The 19137-nt window shown below is 43.3% G+C and overlaps 2 protein-coding genes and 1 long non-coding RNA gene across 8 annotated transcripts in view; 2 read left to right on the top strand and 1 right to left on the bottom strand.

Annotated features, from left to right (window-relative positions):
* Positions 1–10899, top strand: part of NRK (Nik related kinase) — a 109373-nt gene extending 98474 nt beyond the window's left edge. For all 4 annotated transcript variants that reach the window (XM_075435251.1, XM_075435253.1, XM_075435252.1 and 1 more), the window contains 2 exons: positions 7888–8027; positions 8837–10899. In XM_075435251.1, coding sequence (XP_075291366.1) covers positions 7888–8027; positions 8837–8920 — 224 coding nt within the window. In that variant the 3' untranslated portion in view covers positions 8921–10899. The remainder of the gene's footprint in view (positions 1–7887; positions 8028–8836) is intronic.
* LOC142363088 (uncharacterized) lies at positions 1–18210 on the bottom strand. 2 transcript variants are annotated; one of them, XR_012765480.1, is made up of 7 exons: positions 18122–18210; positions 14387–14438; positions 10893–11019; positions 7893–7944; positions 7490–7652; positions 6415–6550; positions 1–5761 (listed from the first exon to the last, which is right to left on the bottom strand). It is a non-coding gene; the product is annotated as an uncharacterized LOC142363088 (long non-coding RNA). The 2 variants fall into 2 exon arrangements; XR_012765481.1 differs by lacking the exon at positions 7490–7652.
* RADX (RPA1 related single stranded DNA binding protein, X-linked) overlaps positions 18001–19137 on the top strand; it is a 30054-nt gene continuing 28917 nt past the window's right edge. For both annotated transcript variants that reach the window (XM_075435255.1, XM_075435254.1), the window contains exon 1: positions 18001–18657. In XM_075435255.1, the coding sequence (XP_075291370.1) occupies positions 18108–18657 (550 nt within the window). In that variant the 5' untranslated portion in view covers positions 18001–18107. The remainder of the gene's footprint in view (positions 18658–19137) is intronic.

Here is a 19137-nt window from a genome sequence, read left to right as displayed (position 1 = left end):
TTAATTTCTTTTCTGGCTCGCTCCTGGTCTTCTGCATCTTAAAACAAGCATACCAACAAACAAAAAAAGCCCAAGACACTCAGATTGTACCAAAGCGTATTATTAGCTTGGCAGAAACTGGATGCCACAGTGAAAAATCAAGGATGTTCACCTTTCTCCTTTCACTTCTAGCTGGGTAGTTTCACGAAAAGTCCATTAAAATCACTAGAATAACACCCTTGAGTAAGCGCCAGGTTTGACATTTGTAGACAGTTTTCAACAGTACCGAGGGCAAGAAGCCCACCTCTGCAACGCAAATCACTACAAGACAACTTGTTTTTTGCACTGTTTCAGTAAAATTCAGTAACAAAACTACTTCAGTTTCCAGAAACAGGTACAAGGTTATCAGCTAACGATAGAGTGTTTCCATCCTTCCACTGAATAGCCCTATCTCAAATTTTCAGCCCATATGCAGAGCTGCAGGGCATAATTAAAATGTATGGAGTCAATTCTCTGTTTTTCACAGCAATATCTAATGGTCTTTGATACATTGAAATTTTACATCCCCTCTGACTTAATGTTAGAAACACCATAAGAAATAATCAATAGTCAAAAAGCAATTGCTCAGCCAGGATAAGAGTTCTAATGAGAAATATTGCAGGTGGTTGGAAGCTGCACTGCCAAATGCTGTCTGAAGGAGACGGCAGCTATCAAGATGCATGTCGTTGTGGGATGTGTGTCCTTAAGCCTTATTAAAAGCAGCGAGCTTACTTAACATGAATGTTTTCTTCAAACGGTAATGTCTTATCCACCTTATGGTGTGCATATATGAGATACAATTTTCATAAACATTTGAACTCTGTTTTCCCACCTGTACTTCATCAGTTACAACTCCTTTTTCCTGCCTTGTGAAGACACAATTTTAAAATCAGCTGCATTTATATGTGTCCTGCCAGAGATTAACCCTAATCTCATGTTTAATACTTTTTAAACCATGGATGTTATTTGTAACTGTTTAAAGCGTCACTGTTACTAGATAGATGGTGTGTTTCGAAGATGGGTGATCTATAAGGAACAAAGGGCTTTCTTAGGTCCTGCTTTAGAAAGGGGGATGTTGCAAGAAGGGTCGCACAGATCTGTGACTCCTACTTGGAAATTTGCAGTTTGTGTCACTGGGCACTGATTGCTCTCAAAGCTTTCTCACTTAATCTAGAGAGATTGCAGGAATGCCTCAGGAGTGGACCAGAGAGAGTTTAAATCCTTCTTCCTAATCTTGCTGAAATACTGAATCATCAAACCCACAGATAGGAGGGATGGGTTTGTGAAGCACTCCTGTAGCCTGGAAATCGCTGCCTTAACTTCAGTAAAAATTTTCTTGCCTGTACCCAGCTGTCATTGAAGTGAATAAAGCTTCACCACTTTGGACCAGCTGAATATGTGATCTTTTGTGCCAGTTAATTACTCTAATTTAAAACATCCTTTGGTATACATCTGGCTAGGCGTGATATTCTCAATTTCCCAAGGTTGATTACATCTTAACAGAAGGAATGCAATTTGGACATTTGCCTTTCTATGTGCTCATGCAGCTATTTCTCTTGTTCTTCAGCACACCAGTAGGATAATCATTTGCATGGAGAGCCATAAGTACGCAACTGCCTAAGGACTTTTGTTACAGTATTTTAGGGCAGCTAAAAAGGAGGAGGATGGAGATGATGCTTCTCAGGGTGGCACCCTGTCAGTGAATTTTACTGTATAGAAGTTAAGAGTCTTGTCTATGTGAATAGTTCAGGTTTTCTCTGTAGTCAGTCTAGAGGAACGGGCACCACCAGATGGGAAGCAGGTGCCCATCCAGGGACAGGTATAATGAAGCGTCCTGCTGAGGAAGCAGAGGGTGAGTTAGATGAAATGTTTGGGATGGTAAGGTCAGGAGAGCCGAGTAAAGAGTTAGCTCTTTGTAGAACTTTTCCCAGTGCTCCGAAAGCAAGACTGTAGGTTTTTTTCTGGAAGGAAAGGTGTCTGTCTCCATCTGGCTCTTTCGTTGTTCATAATTCTGCAGATGCCACAGCTGAAGGGAGGCAGTCTCCAAACAGCCCCTCTCCGTTGTTATCTGAAAACTCTCCAATATGTTAGCTTGAGAGCCTTTGCGTTTCTGCTGCAGCTGCAGCACTCTTGCATCTCAGAAATGGATTTCTTTGAATCAGAAACTGTCAATCTTTGTGATGTGGTACAAGATTAACTTGACTTTTGATTGGAATCACATTTCCACTAAAAAATTAACGCAGCCTATAGCTCAACACACAACTCAAACTTTAAACAAAGAGCTCTGTTAACTATTATTTTAATAATTGTTTCCCACTACCTCCTATTAATTTTCTTGATCCTTTGAAATTCGTGGCTCCAGACAAAAACATTATGACAGACGTGTGAATGTGTTATTTGCATGGCCAAACTTAAGGGGAACTTGAAAGTTTCATAAGAGATCCTGTTTTCCTGGAATTTCCAGACCCATTTCAGACCTCCTAAAGTCTACATGAGCTTATCTCAGAATTTTCACCCTGTGTTTCAGAGATAGGATGATCTTGTGTTAACCTCTGGGTGATCTCTAGTCATCCTTTGCTCATTTCTTGATTCTTTAAACAATTATTTTGAAAGAAAATTTTTGTAGTTGGTGAGAATAACTTGACTATGAAAAATAAAAGTAGTTTGTATTATGATTGATGGATTTAGGGCAGGGAATCTAAATATAGCTTACGCTCGTAGTCTTTAAGTTGGGACCTCTGTGACCAAACTGTTAATAAGAAATTGGAGAGAGAGAGGAAACTCAAATCCTGTGGGAAATTAAAATTGTAGAAGTACTCTATCTTACGTTTAATCTGAAAGGTATTTCACATATGTTGGGCTAAATACAAATATAGCTGTAGTATTTTCTTTCTATAAAACAGGATTTAAAAAAGGGCTTAAGAAACTTCAAGTTAATAAGATTTGGGAGCACTTTTGCCCTTTTGTGTGAGTAATGAATTACTTACAGTATGTAGTCTTAGAGGGCTGGCACAAAACTGGATATTCCCAGAGTGCGGAACCAGTAAAGGTCCTTATTTCCTTTGCCATGTACGTATTAGAAGCAAAAAGGATGTTATGTAGAGAAACAGGCAGCATCACCAAAAGGTGGTTGAATTACTGCCTCGGCGCTCTATCAACATACTCACCAGTTCTTGAAACATCTGGGGGGGGTGGGGGGGGGTGGGAAAAAAAAGATTTGGTCATAAATGTATTCCTAGTTTGCTTGGGGTGGTTAGGGAACTGTAAGTGTTAGGCCTTTGTCCACTGCAATTGAACCAGAATATAGAGCAGGAAAACACCTGCCTTCCGTGGCCAACTTCTATTTGTGACTTCAGACAGCCTTAGTTTTTTTCCTTCTTGATTTTGAGTCTCTAGCCACTCTCATTTACTAAAAGTTGTCCACAGCTGTGACTGGAGGAAGAAAAGTACCCCCTTCTATCCAATAAATAATAGTGGTAAAACTATTGAACAGAATTGCAGAAGAGAAGTTACTGACTCCTTCCTCCTACCAAAAATTGCGTAACTTTGGGGTAGTAAGTTTTAAAGCATGGGCAACAGACAGAAGTACATGCAAGTATCTCACCAGTCCCTTATCAGTGCTCAGCAGCATCACTGGAGAGCTTGAGGCTGGGTTTCAGTGGGGAGAAGCTTTGCTACATCACAGGATGCTGTTGGTATCTCTGTGGGTTATTTCCATTGCCAATACTCAACAGGTATCTCTCCCTCCCATTTGTCTGAAAATAAATAAGTAAACATGCTCTCCCCAAAGAGTGGGGAACCAATAAAAGTCGTTATTTCGTAGAGCGTACTGGTTTTGACTGAAGGGCCAAAGAAGGGTTCAGTAGAAGTGTACTCAGTTTTAAGATCTGTATGGACTCTAATAGCTGGTATCTTTTACTGTCAGCAAAGTCATCACTGGATATTCTCCTTTTAATGTTCGTGCCCAGCTGAATACTTTCCTGAAGCAATTTTCTCAAACGTGTACAAAAGCAAAACTCAATAGCTTTTTTGCATTGAATTTCACCTGTGGACATACTGACTGTCTCCAAAAAGGAACTCAGTAAAGCAGCGTACGCTCTCTGTTACCCTGTGAAATGGAGTTTGATATCACGACTTGGGCACACAAAAGTGGGTCAGGCTCTTAATTCACGTTCAGTTTGGTCATTTTGAACTTCTTGGTTTATCTGGAATCAGTTGCCTGGGGAGTTTTCGGAGTCTCCATCACTAGAGGTCTTTAAGGTCAGGTTAGACAAACAACTGTTAGAAGTGGTACTGATGTGGCCCAGAGATACAGATGGAAGAGAAGGTGCATTAAGGTCCTTTCCTGCCCTATTTTTGTAACACTAACCAGAAAAGCTCCATTTTATGCTGTTTTGCTAAAAGCTGGCCTGATTCTGCTCTCATACAGAGGTCAGTTGGGAGTAACTGTTTAGGGCAGTGGGCCAAATTCAGAACATGAGATCAGAAAAGGGATTTTTGAAGGGAAGGAATTTAAAGGTTAAGAAGGGAAGTGAGACTGTAGCAGTACCTGGGTTCTGTGGCACCAAATGTACTTCTCTTATTCAGACTGAGTATGCTACTGATGTGAGGCTTGAGATCATTAGCTCATGTCAGTGACACATCGTAGAAGTTAATGGATCCAATACGGCTCAGTAATTTCTTTCATCTTTCCTACCTCCCTCAACCATTTCCCCTTGAAGCAGTCACTTCCCTGAGTGGGGGCTCTACTCAATGTAACACGGTATAAACAGGAAATACCAAGTCTGCCCCAAATTTAGAACATTGCTAATGCATTCATGCTGTTAAGAAACTGATTTTGAGGTCCCTTCGCTATACTAGCTTTATGGCGCATATTTTTTGATGTCCAGGAAGTAATGCTGGTGTAAATGGTGTAACAAGAACCACAGCTCATGCACAACTGTAGGTCTTTTAAGATACGTGGTAATCTGGGTGAAGCAGGGGAGCTTCAGGTAACTCTGAATAACTTTGTTCCAGTATGCTAAGCAATACTGGCGCATCATCTGAGCCAGTACGCACCTTTTCTGCTGAGCTACTGTCCAAAGGACCAGAGTGGCTGTCTAAGTCTAGGGTTGCTAGAAACCAGTACGATCTTGCATTGTGTGTAATATAAACACCCTTATATGTTGCCAGCTGGAAGCATAGATATTCTTATCTAAAGCTTGTTGAGGTGGAAAGTGGACTCAAAATAACTATTCCTAAGTTGCTCATGTTATAGGAGCTTTTGTTCCAGAATAAGACAACTTTATTGTGAGTATCTAATCTGCTCTCAATTCATTTCGCATGAAACACTTGTAAGTGCTCCCACATGGGAAGATTATCAAGACTCAGTACTGACCTTTGAATTCACAGCCTGCTATCCTCCAAAGTAATTTCCTTGTATAGATAAATCCTTATAACTGGACAACCCCTCAAATGGTATAATGGGGCCTTTTTATTGGCATGTTATTACACAGATGCAATTTGAGAAAGAATTTTCTTCTTCTGCTATAAGAAGGAGTTTCTGTGCTACTTGTACGTCAACTGAAAATTTGCCATTGTCAGTTGACAAGTTCTCCGTATATTGGCAAGCCAGCGATGCATCAGTGGCTGAACTTGGTGTATCTGTTCTGTTATGCTCCTAGTGCAATACTGCTGGGACATCAGGTCTCTTCGGAACATCGCAGTAGTGGTCCAGTCAGCCAGGGCTTTCTATCCTGCATGCCTAGAGGTTGCAACAGAGCCTAATTAAGCCACTGCTGAGAGCTGCAAGGATGCTATCAAATCAACATGTGCCAAAGCTGTGGATACAGCTGATACAGACATAGCATTTTGACAACTTGAGTGCAGATTTCATGGAGTGGAAGAGATAAGGAGACTTATGCATGGATTAAGTCTTTGTTGCTGGACCTGTATGACCTATACAAAGCAGCATAGCCATAGAATGCTTTCATGCTGTTTATATATATACACATATATATATATGCATCTGTCTCACTGTCCCACCCCTCAGAACCGTAGTGTGCCTCTATTGTGTTCAAAAGCGAGGTTTGAAAAGGTTAATGTGGTGTCAGTTGTTACAAAAATAGCAAATGTCTGAGTATTGTATCATTTTTATCTTCTTCACTTTACGTGTGGGCTGGACCTAACATTTTAGGTGCTGACTGCACACTGCATGGGTGCTGCCCTGCTGCTCATCATGCTGCTGCTGCAGGGATTCAGAAACACTAATGGTAGCCTTCCTCGCAGCTTACAGCAGTAGTGCCCTGTGTACAGCCCAGGAACTGAGGCACAAAGAAAAGATTTACAATGTACTTAATTTGAGGTGTTTGATTTTTAGAAAATATCCCTCCCCCCCCCTTCTCTTCTCCCACTTACCCTCAGTTGCTCACTGCTGTTCTGCTTCTCAGACAGGATGATTTCATCCTCTTTCCACATGACTGGGATAGCGGGAAGGAATTTGTTAGCTCTCAGCTCTAGTGGCAGGGCAGCTTTCAGTGCGCATGAAGAATAACTGAAAGTACAGTAAACAGATGTAGGGGATTTTCATAGACTAAAATCACAACATTGTAGCCAAACCACACATGTCTCCAAGGAGGTGTAATTTTCATACACTTGTTCTGACAAGAATTATAAATCAAGGATTCCAAGTTAATATTAAATCAACAATTGCTAGAAGGATATACAGTCACTCAGGGCTACTGCCTTTATTTTCTGCTGTCCTTCTTAAGTAGGATCACAGGCTGTTGCTTCCTATATCAGTGTGTACTGAAAGGTTAATTTTTAGACAAAAATCTAAATCAACGTGGAAGGTTTTAAGGAGCACACATTGCTCGCACTAATAATGTAGGGCAGTCCAGCACTGTCCACTGAAGCTAAAAACCAGTCAAATGCACGCACTCCCTCTGCATCATTTCAGAGCACCAGAATTCTCAGACTAATGAAATAACAGTTCATAGCTGAGCAAGAAGAACAATTTCTGAGCATTGACTCCCAATAGAGCATAACTAATGTGCTTTTACCTTGAAAGCTCATACATGCGCTAATCATAGGGCTTTCATTGAAACTGTGCCTAACTTGAAATCTGTGGTATTAACTCCTTCATCACTATTCCAATTTCTCATCTATTTGCCAGATTTAAAGGGAGTAACATAGTAAGCTTCCACAGTGCTGGAGTATGTTCTTTTGTTTTTGGACATACTGCACGTAACCAGTGATGGAAAGACAATAGCTAAGGGCAATTAATCACGCCATAGTCTCCGATCCACAAGTGTTTAGGTTTCAGACTAAGCTGAACTCCGTAGCAGATACAAACCCAACTTCCTAATGGGAGGGTATAGAGAGGACGGAGTCAAGACTTTTCTTGGACACATACAGTGAAAGGATGAGAGGCAAAATGCACACAAGTTGCACCAAGAGAAATTCCAATTAGGTATTGGAAGAAATTTTTAACCTTGAAAGTGGTGACGCATTGCAGCAGGGGCTGAGAGGTTGCGAAATATCCATCAAAACATGTCTGGACAAGGTCCCAAGTAACCTTGTCTGATTTGGCCCTGCTTTGGTGGTGGGGGTTAAACAAGATGCCCCTCAGAGGTCTCCTCCAACCTTCTGTGATTCTGAAATATACAACAGCAGCATGTTTAAGATTTATGCCTAGAGTCCAAAATAAGTCTGAGAGGAGAAACTGAAATTTAGTTACTGTTCCCAAGGCTTTTTGTGTAAACTTAAAATACAAATAAATTCAGAATATATTGTTACCAAAAACAAATGCTTCAGATCCATATTGACATAAATGAGGGAAGAGTCAGTCTTTCAGCTGTTAAATAGTATCAATTTTTTTTTTTCTTCTAGCTTACCTTCAATCTAATCAGGTCATGGGCTGGGGAGAGAAGGCGATTGAACTACGCTCTGTGGAAACAGGAAATCTGGAAGGAGTATTTATGCACAAGAAAGCACAGAAGCTAAAATTTCTATGTGAAAGAAATGACAAGGTACAGAGATGACTACAGTGTGATGATTTAACAAAAATGAGTAATAGTTGACTCTGACACTATTTAATTTTTGTAACATTTTTTATACTGGTTATTTCTTACCTTAGTAGAACTTCCCCATTCAAAGGAAGTGTAGTCTCTGACCCCACAAAGCACTCACTATGGATATTCTGCACTTTCACACCACCCAAATTCAGCCAGCTCTGTTATAACTTCTGTTCCACCTAGCCTTAACTGATACCAGAGGTGATAACAAACACAGACACCGCTGACTGGCCAGACTCCAGCACAGCAGGTGTAGTGGGGAGGACCAGTGAGCCAGCCCTGATACTGCCCAGCTATAGGACTGCCCCTCCCGGGTACTGAAATCACAGGCAATTCAGAGCAGCTGTCACAGGGAAAAAAAAACCCCAACACTCTAATATTTGGGATAGTGCAGGCACTAGAGTATGGATAATCAAGTGTGATTTCCTGCATGTAGTAGTTCTTGATAAATGTTCTGTGAAACCTACTTAGTCCCACTGACATATTTAGAAAAATGGGGGCCCCCAACTGTTTAGATTAATTATTTTAAAATATGTTCTCCTGTGTCTTTCCAAATAGGAAGAGAAATATACTAAAAAAATATATGCAGTTGTACCACAAGCACAGTTTCACTTTAAAAAGTTTCTCATGGGATTAAAATTGAATTGTGATATATATATCCTTGTATTTGGGACTGTGGCATTCTCTCAGATTTGCTATATAGGTAAAAATATTCTCATACATGTAAACTGACAGTAGCTTTTTTTTTTTCCTCCCCTTTCAAGGTGTTCTTTGCATCTGTACAGTCAGGAGGCAGCAGTCAAATTTACTTTATGACTCTTGGGCAAAATGTACTATTCAACTGGTAAATCACATCAAAATGAAGGATGCTTTGAAATTCCGTGTAGGTAGCAGTGTAAAATGCTTGGAGGCAATATATACAAATTTGCATTTTTTACCTACAAAAATGTCATTATTAATTTTCCAAAATTCATATTCTTTCATTTTGAAAGGAATTGCATTTTCCTGTCAAAGTATTGCAAATGTGTTTATTTGTCTTCTAAATTATGTTGCAAACCAAGATCGTATTCACAGTGTTAGAAGAGAACAACTTTAATGAAGAATGTAGCCAACAGGAAAAGCTTCTGTACTCTGAAAAGTGTACAGTTTCATTTTCACAGATGATGTAATGTTGTTATCTGGAAGTCTCTTTATTTTTTGGACAGCAACATCTGTAGGTAGGTATGAAAACAAACTGGGTGACAAATTGGAATCTACTTTATTTTGAATTGACTTTTGGCTTGTTTTGCATTTTAAGCACTTGTCCGAGTCTTATAATCGGTGAAAGAGCAACTGTTCCTGATGGGGCCTGACGCAGACTGGGACGCGTGAGGGATCGCATCCTGTGCTAGGCAGAGCAGGTGCATTTCACTGCACAGCTGTAAAAGCAGCTACTTCTAGACATGTGCCTAGATTATACAAAATGCAGGGGACAGACAATGTTTCTCTCAGGGCTGGATGCCTGAGCCTGTAGACACAGTTATTGTAGAATGTATTTGTAAAACTAGTTTAAATAGTAGTTTGTCAAAATCATCTATGCATAAGGCATTATGGACCTGAACCTGCAACTTTTATTCAGACGTGGGACCCACACTCATATATATGAGTTGATTTAAAGGCACTACCCAGGTATATAAGGGCACAGGATCAGGCACCTTCTTTTCTTCCCTTCTTGCTTTTTCAGCGTCAAGTCTTCATGTATTTCTGTGTAAATATAATCTTTCCACAATGGATGTTAAGATTAACAAATGTATTCTTAATATAGTTATGGAAATATCCAAAGAGTTAATCTATTATAAATAGAAAATATAAAAAATTTCAGGTGCTTTCTATGCTAATTACATCTAAATAAAGCTGCATCCACTAGTGTCATTGGTGCCAGTGTTTCTGCATAAACTCTGTTCTCAGGGGCTTGTAACTTGGCCATAAAACTATACAGATATAATATATATATACTATATATAATCATATACTATGATTAAATTGTAGGGTTTAATGCAATCCTCATTTAGGTGACTTTTGGATGTGCTTTGAAAATGTAAAGCGTCCAGTGTAATACAAAAGAGCTCATTCCAGACATGATACAGTATGGATGACGCTGTAAGCAAAAGTGAAATCGCTAGCTACAGTGTTTGAAAACAGGTATTTTTTACTTGAAATGTGTGATACTGAAAGGTGCAGGGAAAGTGTGCTGGAGTATCTGGTCGTCTACCTCAGGGATGATGATTCAAAGTTGACCAAGAAGGGGAAAATGAAGTTGTTACAACTGGTAGCTGTTTTGCACAGTATGTCAGGTTAAGGTAGTGTTAGCAGGCATGCTGTGACTGACAGGTGCTCAGATTGCAACCGTCAGCTCCAGAACTGGTATCCTCGTGCATGTCAGCAGAGAATCACACTCGGGGCTAATCACCCTCCCCCGTGTTGGCACCTCAGCTGCTGCAGGCAGATCAGAGATGCCTATACTGTTGCCGTCTGCATCCTTTGGCTATGTGGAGGACTGCACTTTCCAAAGTTATTAATCTAGCACTTTTCATGAGCACTAGTTTATCTCAAGCTGTAGAGTGTTTTTTTATGAAGTATTTTCCTTTGAAATGTTTGAACTTACAGGAAAATAAGCCTAAGGCCATATTACAAAATACATGCAGTTGAGTACTCAAAGTAATTCTTAATGTATGCAAGTAATCAGCTTGTGTGCAGACTTAAAACCTGAATGATATACTGTGCTCAGGCAGAGCTGTGTGAAAACAGGAGGTCTCTGACTGTTTGTATTAATGTTCCTACCTGTTGCCCATGCTAGGACCAGGGCACATAGCAGAACATGGCTTGGCTCCCTGTGCTAGTGAACACTGGGCTGGTTTTGTTTGACTTTCACCAAAAAAACCCCATCCAAAACCAAACCAACCCAAACCTGTAACAGAAAGAGAGATGAAAGTTACAATTACAGGCAAAAAAATAATTTGCAGACAATCAGAAATACAACTTAACTTGCTTTTGACTTAAAATAAGAAGCCTAAAAGACTGTGAAGAAAGAACAGCTTTCATTTTGTACCCAGTAGGTGTGCAAAACTTGCTTGCAAAACTGCTTGGGCTATAAGCAATCAGTGATCCAGGCTGCCCTATAATATTTTTTTAAAGTGTGCTTATCTCAGCAGACTCTGCATTACATGGGATGCATGTGAATTTTTTCCCTCTCCCATTTTTGTGTCGACAGGGAGGAGGCAGAATTTTCCTGATGCTAGGCACTAGTTAAAAAGAAATTAGCAGAGAACAGTGAGAATTTAGAACAACCCACATCAACAGATTAAAGAAGCAAATGTGATCCAACTTGTTTAATATGATTGTGACAGTAAGCTGACAGACTGTAAAGATGTTTAGCTCCATACCAAGAGGGGAAAAAAAACCTAAGTACAAGAGAGGGAATGTGCACTATTACATTGAGATTTTAAGTACAAGAGTGAGAATGTGCACAATTACATTGAGATTTTAATTTTTCAATGTGTTTCCTTCTATTAGCTCTCTTTCTAGCTATGATTCAAGGTAGTGGGTTGGATTTTCATCTGTCACTTTGCATGTAAAACTGTTGGAATTATTGGGGTTACATGAATGTCTAAGTATGGAAAGAATGAGGCCCTTAGAGGTGAATGCTTTTGAAGGATTTAGAAATGGTATTGTAAATAGCAGTGGCAACTGGATGCAACAAGAAGACTGTGTCATTTTCCCTTTATCAAGAGAAAATCAGAATGGTTGAAGATGAGAAAGAGCCCAGAGATGTTGAGAAGAGTAACAGAAGAGAGTGGAAGTTACTGAAGGGGCGGGAAAAGCTGAAGAAAATAAATGGGAGTAGCCAAAGGGGAGGGAGTGGATGTCTGGAACAGTGTATTGCTGTAGGAGGAATCAAAGAAGGTTAGGAGATGTTAAGGAGAAGAAAGTAACCAAAGAAATAGAAAGGTATCTGGAGTGATCGGGTGGTCTGAACACTCAATGAGAGAGTGTTCTGAGTAACTGTTCAGCTGAAAGCAAAAGTTCAAAGGTTGGAAGAAAAAAAAATAAATCCAGAGACCCAAGTTTATCCTGAGATAAATTTAACTATGCAAAATACGTATCAGATTTGTAGCTTCATTTAGTGAGGTGTTTCTCTAACCTTTCACTAACTTCTAAAACCAAGAACTGAACTGCTTAACAGTATGTTTTTCTAGTGATGTCACTTTGATGTGAACAAATGCTATAGGGGCAGAAGGGCAGAACATGAGGATCTGTGTCAGCAATCTTTTGGTACATGCAGTATCCTACTGGCCAGCGGTGCTCCTCATCTTATATTTGCCAAACAAGATTGCGCTCATACTGCAGCAAGATAGTATTGTATGTGCCTGCTTTCATTCTAGGAATGGTGAACTCTATTCTGCAGCCTGAACCTTGACACGTGACTTTAAAGCCTGGGAACAGTGCAAGCTATGTACTGTACATTATGTATTGTTCCCTAATGTTGAAACTGTACAACTGAAAAAGTAATAAAAAATACTCTGAAAATCAAAACTAATACTGTGCTTGTAAAATTCTGTTATATTGGCATAAGCTATTGTTAAAATCATAGAAAGCTTTGTTACTGTTTTCCAAATCCAGTCACTATCCCTAGGGAAACGTCTACATCTGCCTGTGGAGACAAAACGAATGTATTTCCTTGCAGTGGAGGAGGATGTTGAGGTGACAGTGTGAGAGTTCAGCCTAGACAGAGAGCTAGTAAGGGTGACATCCAGCACGGTGCTGCGTGCGCTGCTAATGAGCTTCCCAAGGGAGTTTCTGTGCTTCTGCCCTTCTCTCTACAGCACTACCCAGTGGGATGGGGGCAGTGGGACTAGAGTGAAATGACAGCTTGCAGTCATGGATGCTGCAAGAACTGACTTTTGTGCACGTGTATCAGCCTGAAGGCCAAGTTAGCCCAGTTCGCTTTTTCTCAGGTATGCTCATGCAGTCCTTGGTGCCACATATAAAATGTATTGCTATTACATCATGGGAGGTGTGATAGCACATGGTAGCTGTGGCACTTTAAGAATTAGGAAAGTCTCCCAGACTCCTAGCACGCATGCTGCTCCAGCCGGAATGGCTGGATCATAAAAAGTTTTCTTGCAGTTGTAGTTCTGGGCTCAGACCACACAGCCCAGCCAAAAAACAGCACTAAAGGTGGTGTGACAAAGGCAACTGCAGTTGTTGAAACCTGAACAAGTGACGCAGACAGAAGTCTGCAGGCAAAGTAAACTGGACAAAATGCCCAGAGATGAGAGCAAATAAAGGCAATTCCAAATCTAACCTGTAATTCCTAGGTTTGGGGGTTGATCTACCCTGTCTGGACTAGTACTAAAGCATTATTTGTATTTTTATCCGATACATGCACTTAGCTTGATCCCTATAGCAGGTGCTGAAGGATTGTCAAAGGAAGTGTTGCATGGGCTAGCAACTGAAATCTCCTCCCACCCCTTGCTCACTGGCGTTGACTGACACACAGGTAGGCAGCACACCCATTTCATCAGTGCTGTGGCAGCGATGAAGAGTAGTCATCTCATCCTACCCTTAAATATAGGAACATTCTGTGCCAAATATTGACTAAACAAAAAAACTGGGCCCAACTATGGCACTCATTTGTGTGACTGCTAAGTAAAATTCAGCTTACTTACAATAAAATAAAATTAGTCTTTCTCTGATCATCCTTACTCATGATCCTTTCCTGCTCCCCATCCTGAGTTGTTCAATTAAAACACTATTAAGAAAACAGCAGGTTGCAAATCGCTAGAAACTGAACCCCCTTGGAGACACAGGAGCATCCATCCATACACTGAGTGACCTGGTACAGCTTCCAGCATACATGCAAATCATGGAAGAGGTGCGCACTGCACTCCGGAACAATGTTCTGACATCAACGGGTAAAAGCAGGTCTCAACTTGCCCTTTCTTAACGTAGCAGCCAGGATCAAGCTGATACATAATTTACTTAGTCCCCTCCTACTCCACACACACACACTTCATTCCAGCCCTATATACTTCTAAGTCTGCATCTTTTTTTGTTTATGCTGCATAAATCCAGCATATTGGTGCCAAAAGGCAATAGTGAGATGGCCACTAGATATTATCCTGCATAAGAAAGCAACCATTTCTTTACAATCTGCAAGGTAGCCAAAAAAGCCAGGAAGGGGAAGCATGAATTAGCGGGCACTAATAAGGAACCTATAGAATTCCTTTCTCCCTGGCAGAAACTGCCCCACCTTAAGAACCCGTCAGACTTACTGTGACTTGACAGTAGGATTGTCCTGATGAAGTTATATTATCCATGTTGCACCTAAAGGCATAGATAAAACAGTTTATATCTCACCACCACAAAACACACTTGTGCAAACAAAACAATGCCAGTCCAAAGGGCAAGCATTTGGGGTTTTGTCTCATAACAGGAAAAACTAAAATATCTTCTTTAATTTACACCTATTTATCAAACAGTAGAGCTAGGAAGTAAGACAGCTACACACAAGTTACATAATATATCAAATAAACTGCAAATAGCTTTCTATTTATTGCTATTGCAGCTCAAATGAAACGGCATTTTAATTTTAGCTTTGTTTTACATTTAAATGTCATTTGTTTCATGGTACCAAATTGCTCTGGAATGAAATTGTTTCTCCAAAGACCATCATAAAAGCTAGCTTACAAGCTCAGCTCCATGTTTAGACAGCTGTATTTAAGTTAAATGAAACATGAGCAAACCTGCAATCTATACTATCAAGACTAAAACCTGCACCATAAATCGAGGTTCCACATCACACAAGTGTAAGAGATTGTCCCGCTGATAGCCCACCACTTTCTTAAACTGCTCTTCAAAGTGCATAGAGCTAATTAAAGGGCAAGAGGATGTCTGCTGGGTAATCACCTCAACTGTTATTTTAGCATTATTTAATCGCTTCCTGTTATTTTCTAGGTTCATTTAACAAAAGCATCTAGGAAATAATGGTGAAATGTATTAGAAAGGCTTTTCCATTTTTGTCCTCAAAACACTTTGTGGCGAACAACTGTGTTTTACAGTAAGCTTTATGATCTTGCACAATAGCTAATTTTTTTTTTAATCTGCAACATCACCTTTTATTCGTTCATGCCTTTCATTTCTCCAACACACATTAAATGTAATGTTTAACAGAATGTAATAACGTCCTCCTATTCAGCATAGCCCATTCCTCACTGGCATTGCTCTAGAGGCTAACTGTTTTTCCCAAGGTGTGTTGTACATAAAGACTGAGATACTTGGCTGCTAATCATGTCTGAGAATTTGAGACTATGTATTGATTCACCAGAGGTCAACACTGGTATGGTTCAGCACGCTTAGTCGTAGGTATGTGAAAAATCGTATTGTCTTCAATGAGCTTCTTACATGCCCTGATGGAACAGGCTCAACGTAACACACTCAGCTCTTAAGTTTTCATGATTCTGATAGAGACATCTGCTGATGGCTCATCACCATTCATTAATGAGCCTCCAAGTGTTCCTGAACTTCCAGTTTCTAATACAATCGCATCTGTACCCCTGGTCAGGTATGGCAGGGAAGTCTCATCCAGAGGAACTCACAGACATAACCAGTCATTAAAACACACTGTTGACATGACGTCAGCAAAACAGATTCACCCCGTTCCAGTTTTGAAATTGGGATGTTAGCTAGATCTCTGCGGGTGAGAAAGAAGGTAAGAGGAGCAAGTTCCTAAGAGAGTGAGCTATCTGAAACTGCAATGCAGACAAATTTATCCAAAATTATATTAACTCTACTATCAGTCCACATCTGTCCATTATCACTCCACAAAAGCTACATCTTCACAGTTTTCAGAACTGAAACCACAGTGACTTACAGTAATAAAAAACCCTGACAACAGGTGTACATGTAACAATTACCTCTGCTATAAATAAAATACCTTTCTTCCGCAAGTTGTATCACAAACACAGACAAAAGTGGAGAGAGGCTGGGAACAGTCCACAGATTTCCTCATTGTACCTACTGGTTCATTTAATAGCTGATAAAGAGCCTACACCACAGCTCTCCGGGTAAGCCCGGTATGTAAATGTGAAATAACACCCTATGCAACCTCAGTAAAAAGGTGTTTGGGTCATGCTTGGTTTTGTAAAGTGTAAATGCCATTTTATCAGTCCACACAACAGATCATGTGTTTACTGGGAAAGAGACATCACGCTGAAATTTTACTCAATACCTTGGCTTCCACATAAATATCAAGAAAGACTGATTTAAACTTTCTCACTAAGGAGTGCACTGTTATATAAAACTCATACCATTCCTAGGGCAGCCTAAAGGCCAGAAAAGGCTTGGGTTTTATACCCCCTTGTCTAGTTTTTCAGTCCATTTTAAATGGTTCAAGCAACAGGTTTTCCAATTTCCCTAAGGCAAATGCTCCACAGTGGCAAAGGGAATAGACCAGGAACGGAGCCATTCTCCGGCTGTGAGCTTGGAGAACTGCTTCTGGCCCAGCGTGTGAGGCAGCCCTGCCTAAGCTGCAGCCCCGCCTCGGTCTTCTGGATTTCCGAAGGCTATCTGGACCAGTGACACTATAAATACTGGAAACTGCTTCTCTGCTTCCTCTTCCTGCCCCTTCATCTTTAGCCCTCTCTCCTCATTCTGAGGTTTCCTCTGACAGAAAAAAATACACGTATTAGCAAGTGCTAATAAAGTATTAAATACAAAGTTCTTAATCCTCAGAAGTTTCATTAACACTGTAAGTGATCATGGAGAATGGGATGATATTGGTAGTAGCACTGGGATGAAAGTCAATAATAATAATTTTTAAAAGTGTGGTCATGCACTTAAGGACCACGAGCAAGAATTTCTCCTATTACATGGAACCTCAACCATTGCTGTGGGGAACAACAAAGCAGAAAGACCCAGGAGACTTTTTCAACGGCAGAATGATTGTGATTACCAACACACTGCAACCATGAAAAAGGTAAACACAATTTTAGGAACTAGCATGAGACACCTCCACTACAGCTACAAAGGAGGGCCACAAAAACGATCAGAAGGCTGGAACACTGCTGCTATGAGGAGAGGCTGTTGGGGTCGTTCAGAAGAGGAGGCTGCGGGCAGACCCTATGGTGGCCTTTCAGTACTTACAGGGGGCTTATAAGCAAGATGGGGACAAACTTTTCAGCAGGGCCTGTTGCGACAGGACAAGGGATAGTGGCTTTAAAACGAAAGAAGGGAGATTTAGACCGGATATAAGGAAGAGATTTTTTACGATGAGTGTGGTGAGGCACTGGCACAGGTTGCCCAGAGAGGTGGTCGCTGCTCCATCCCTTGAAACACTCATGGTCAGGTTGGACGGGGCTCTGAGCAGCCCGATCCAGTTGAAGATGTCCCTGCTCGCTGCAGGGGGGCTGGGCTCGATGGCCTCTACAGGCCCCCTCCACCCCAAGCCGTGCTACGGGCTGGGAGGAGCAACAACGAGCATCGCGCACCCAGTCACATTAAAACGCCACCGGCAACAGGTGCAGCAAGCGCTGCCCAACGGGGCGCGGGGAATGACGAGCGGCGGGAGGCGAGCAGGGCAGCCCCGGCCGCCCCATCCCCTGCCCGCCAGGGGACCCCGGCAGCACCAGCCCGCTCGCCCCGCAGACCCCCCCACCCCCGCGGCTGCTCCTCCCACCTCTCACCTCCCCCGCTTCCTCCCCTCCGCCCCCTCCTCGCCCGCTCTCCCCGCCGCTGCCCCCGCCACCTTCCTGTCACCGTCTGCTCCCCCCCCTCCCCCGGCAACGCTCGGCCGGCTCCACCCCTCCCCCTCCGCGACCGTTGGGAGCTTTGAACGGGGCGCGCGGCGCGCGCGCGCAGCAGCCCCGCCCCCGCCCGCGCCATGGCGGCGCCCCGGCTCAGCCCGTGACGGCCGGAGGCCGAGGCCGCCGTCTCCCGCCGCCCTCCCCCGCCAGCGGCCCGGCGCGGCGCGAGGGGAGGGGCCTCGAGGAAGCCGTCATGCAGGACCCTACCCCGGAACGCGGGGAGAGGCGGGGGGCGGCGGCGGGCGGAGGGGCCTCCTGGCTCCGGAGCGTCTTTGAGGAAGTGCGGGGCTCCTCCCAGCTGAGCGTGGCCCCCGCCGAGCCGCCGCCCGTCACGGTGCTGGCGGTGGAGCGGTACCTGGCCGGGGCGCCGCCGCCGCCCGCCGCCGCCGCCCCGCAGTACTGGTACGACGTGACGCTGGCGGACGGCGCCGGGCAGGAGCGCTGCTACCTGGCGCCGCGCCTCAATGGCCTGGTGCAGCGCGCGCACCTGCGCGCCGGCGCGCGCCTGCGCCTCAGGCGCTGCTCCTACCTGTACGACGAGAAGCGCCTCAACTACGGCTTCCTCTGCCTGGAGGAGCTGGAGCGGGTCGGGGGCGCCGGGACCCCTCCCGCCGCCGCCGCCCCCCGCCGCCCGCCGCCCCTCCGCGGGGAGAGGAAGCACTACCTGCCGCTGTGGAACAACGAGGACCCCTACGGAGACATGTGGGTGGCGGAGAAGCCCCCGGCGCAGGTGAATGTAGACGGTAAGGGGAGAGGAGGCGGCTCTATAGGAAGGCGGGGGGTGGAGGTGGGAGCCGGCCCTGCGGCAGCCGAGGGCCCGAGGGAGGCCTGCGCCGCTGGAGCCGGCCGGGGCGCCCGCGGAGCCGTGGAGGCGCGGTCGCTTGTGCGGCTGGGCCGAGCTCCCGGGTCAGAAGGGACCCTCTGGTTGCATTGGGCACCCATACGAGCACGCCATGCGTATATGGGCTGCATTAAGAAGAGTGTGGCCAGCAGGTTGAGGGAGGTTCTCCTTCCCCTCTACACTGCCCTAGTGAGGCCCCATCTGCAGTACTGTGTCCAGTTCTGGGCTCCCCAGCTCAAGAAAGATGAGGAGCGACTGGAGAGAGTCCAGCGGAGGGCTACAAGGGTGAGGAGGGGACTGGAGCATCTCTCCTACGAAGAGAGGCTGAGGGAGCTGGGTTTGTTCAGCCTGAAGAAGAGACGACTGCGAGGGGACCTTAGAA

This window comes from Opisthocomus hoazin, chromosome 14 (genome assembly GCF_030867145.1).
Source record: "Opisthocomus hoazin isolate bOpiHoa1 chromosome 14, bOpiHoa1.hap1, whole genome shotgun sequence".
Classification (NCBI taxonomy): Eukaryota; Metazoa; Chordata; class Aves; order Opisthocomiformes; family Opisthocomidae; genus Opisthocomus; species Opisthocomus hoazin.
Note: the sequence above shows the minus strand (reverse complement) of the source record. Positions and strands in the feature narration are given on the sequence as shown.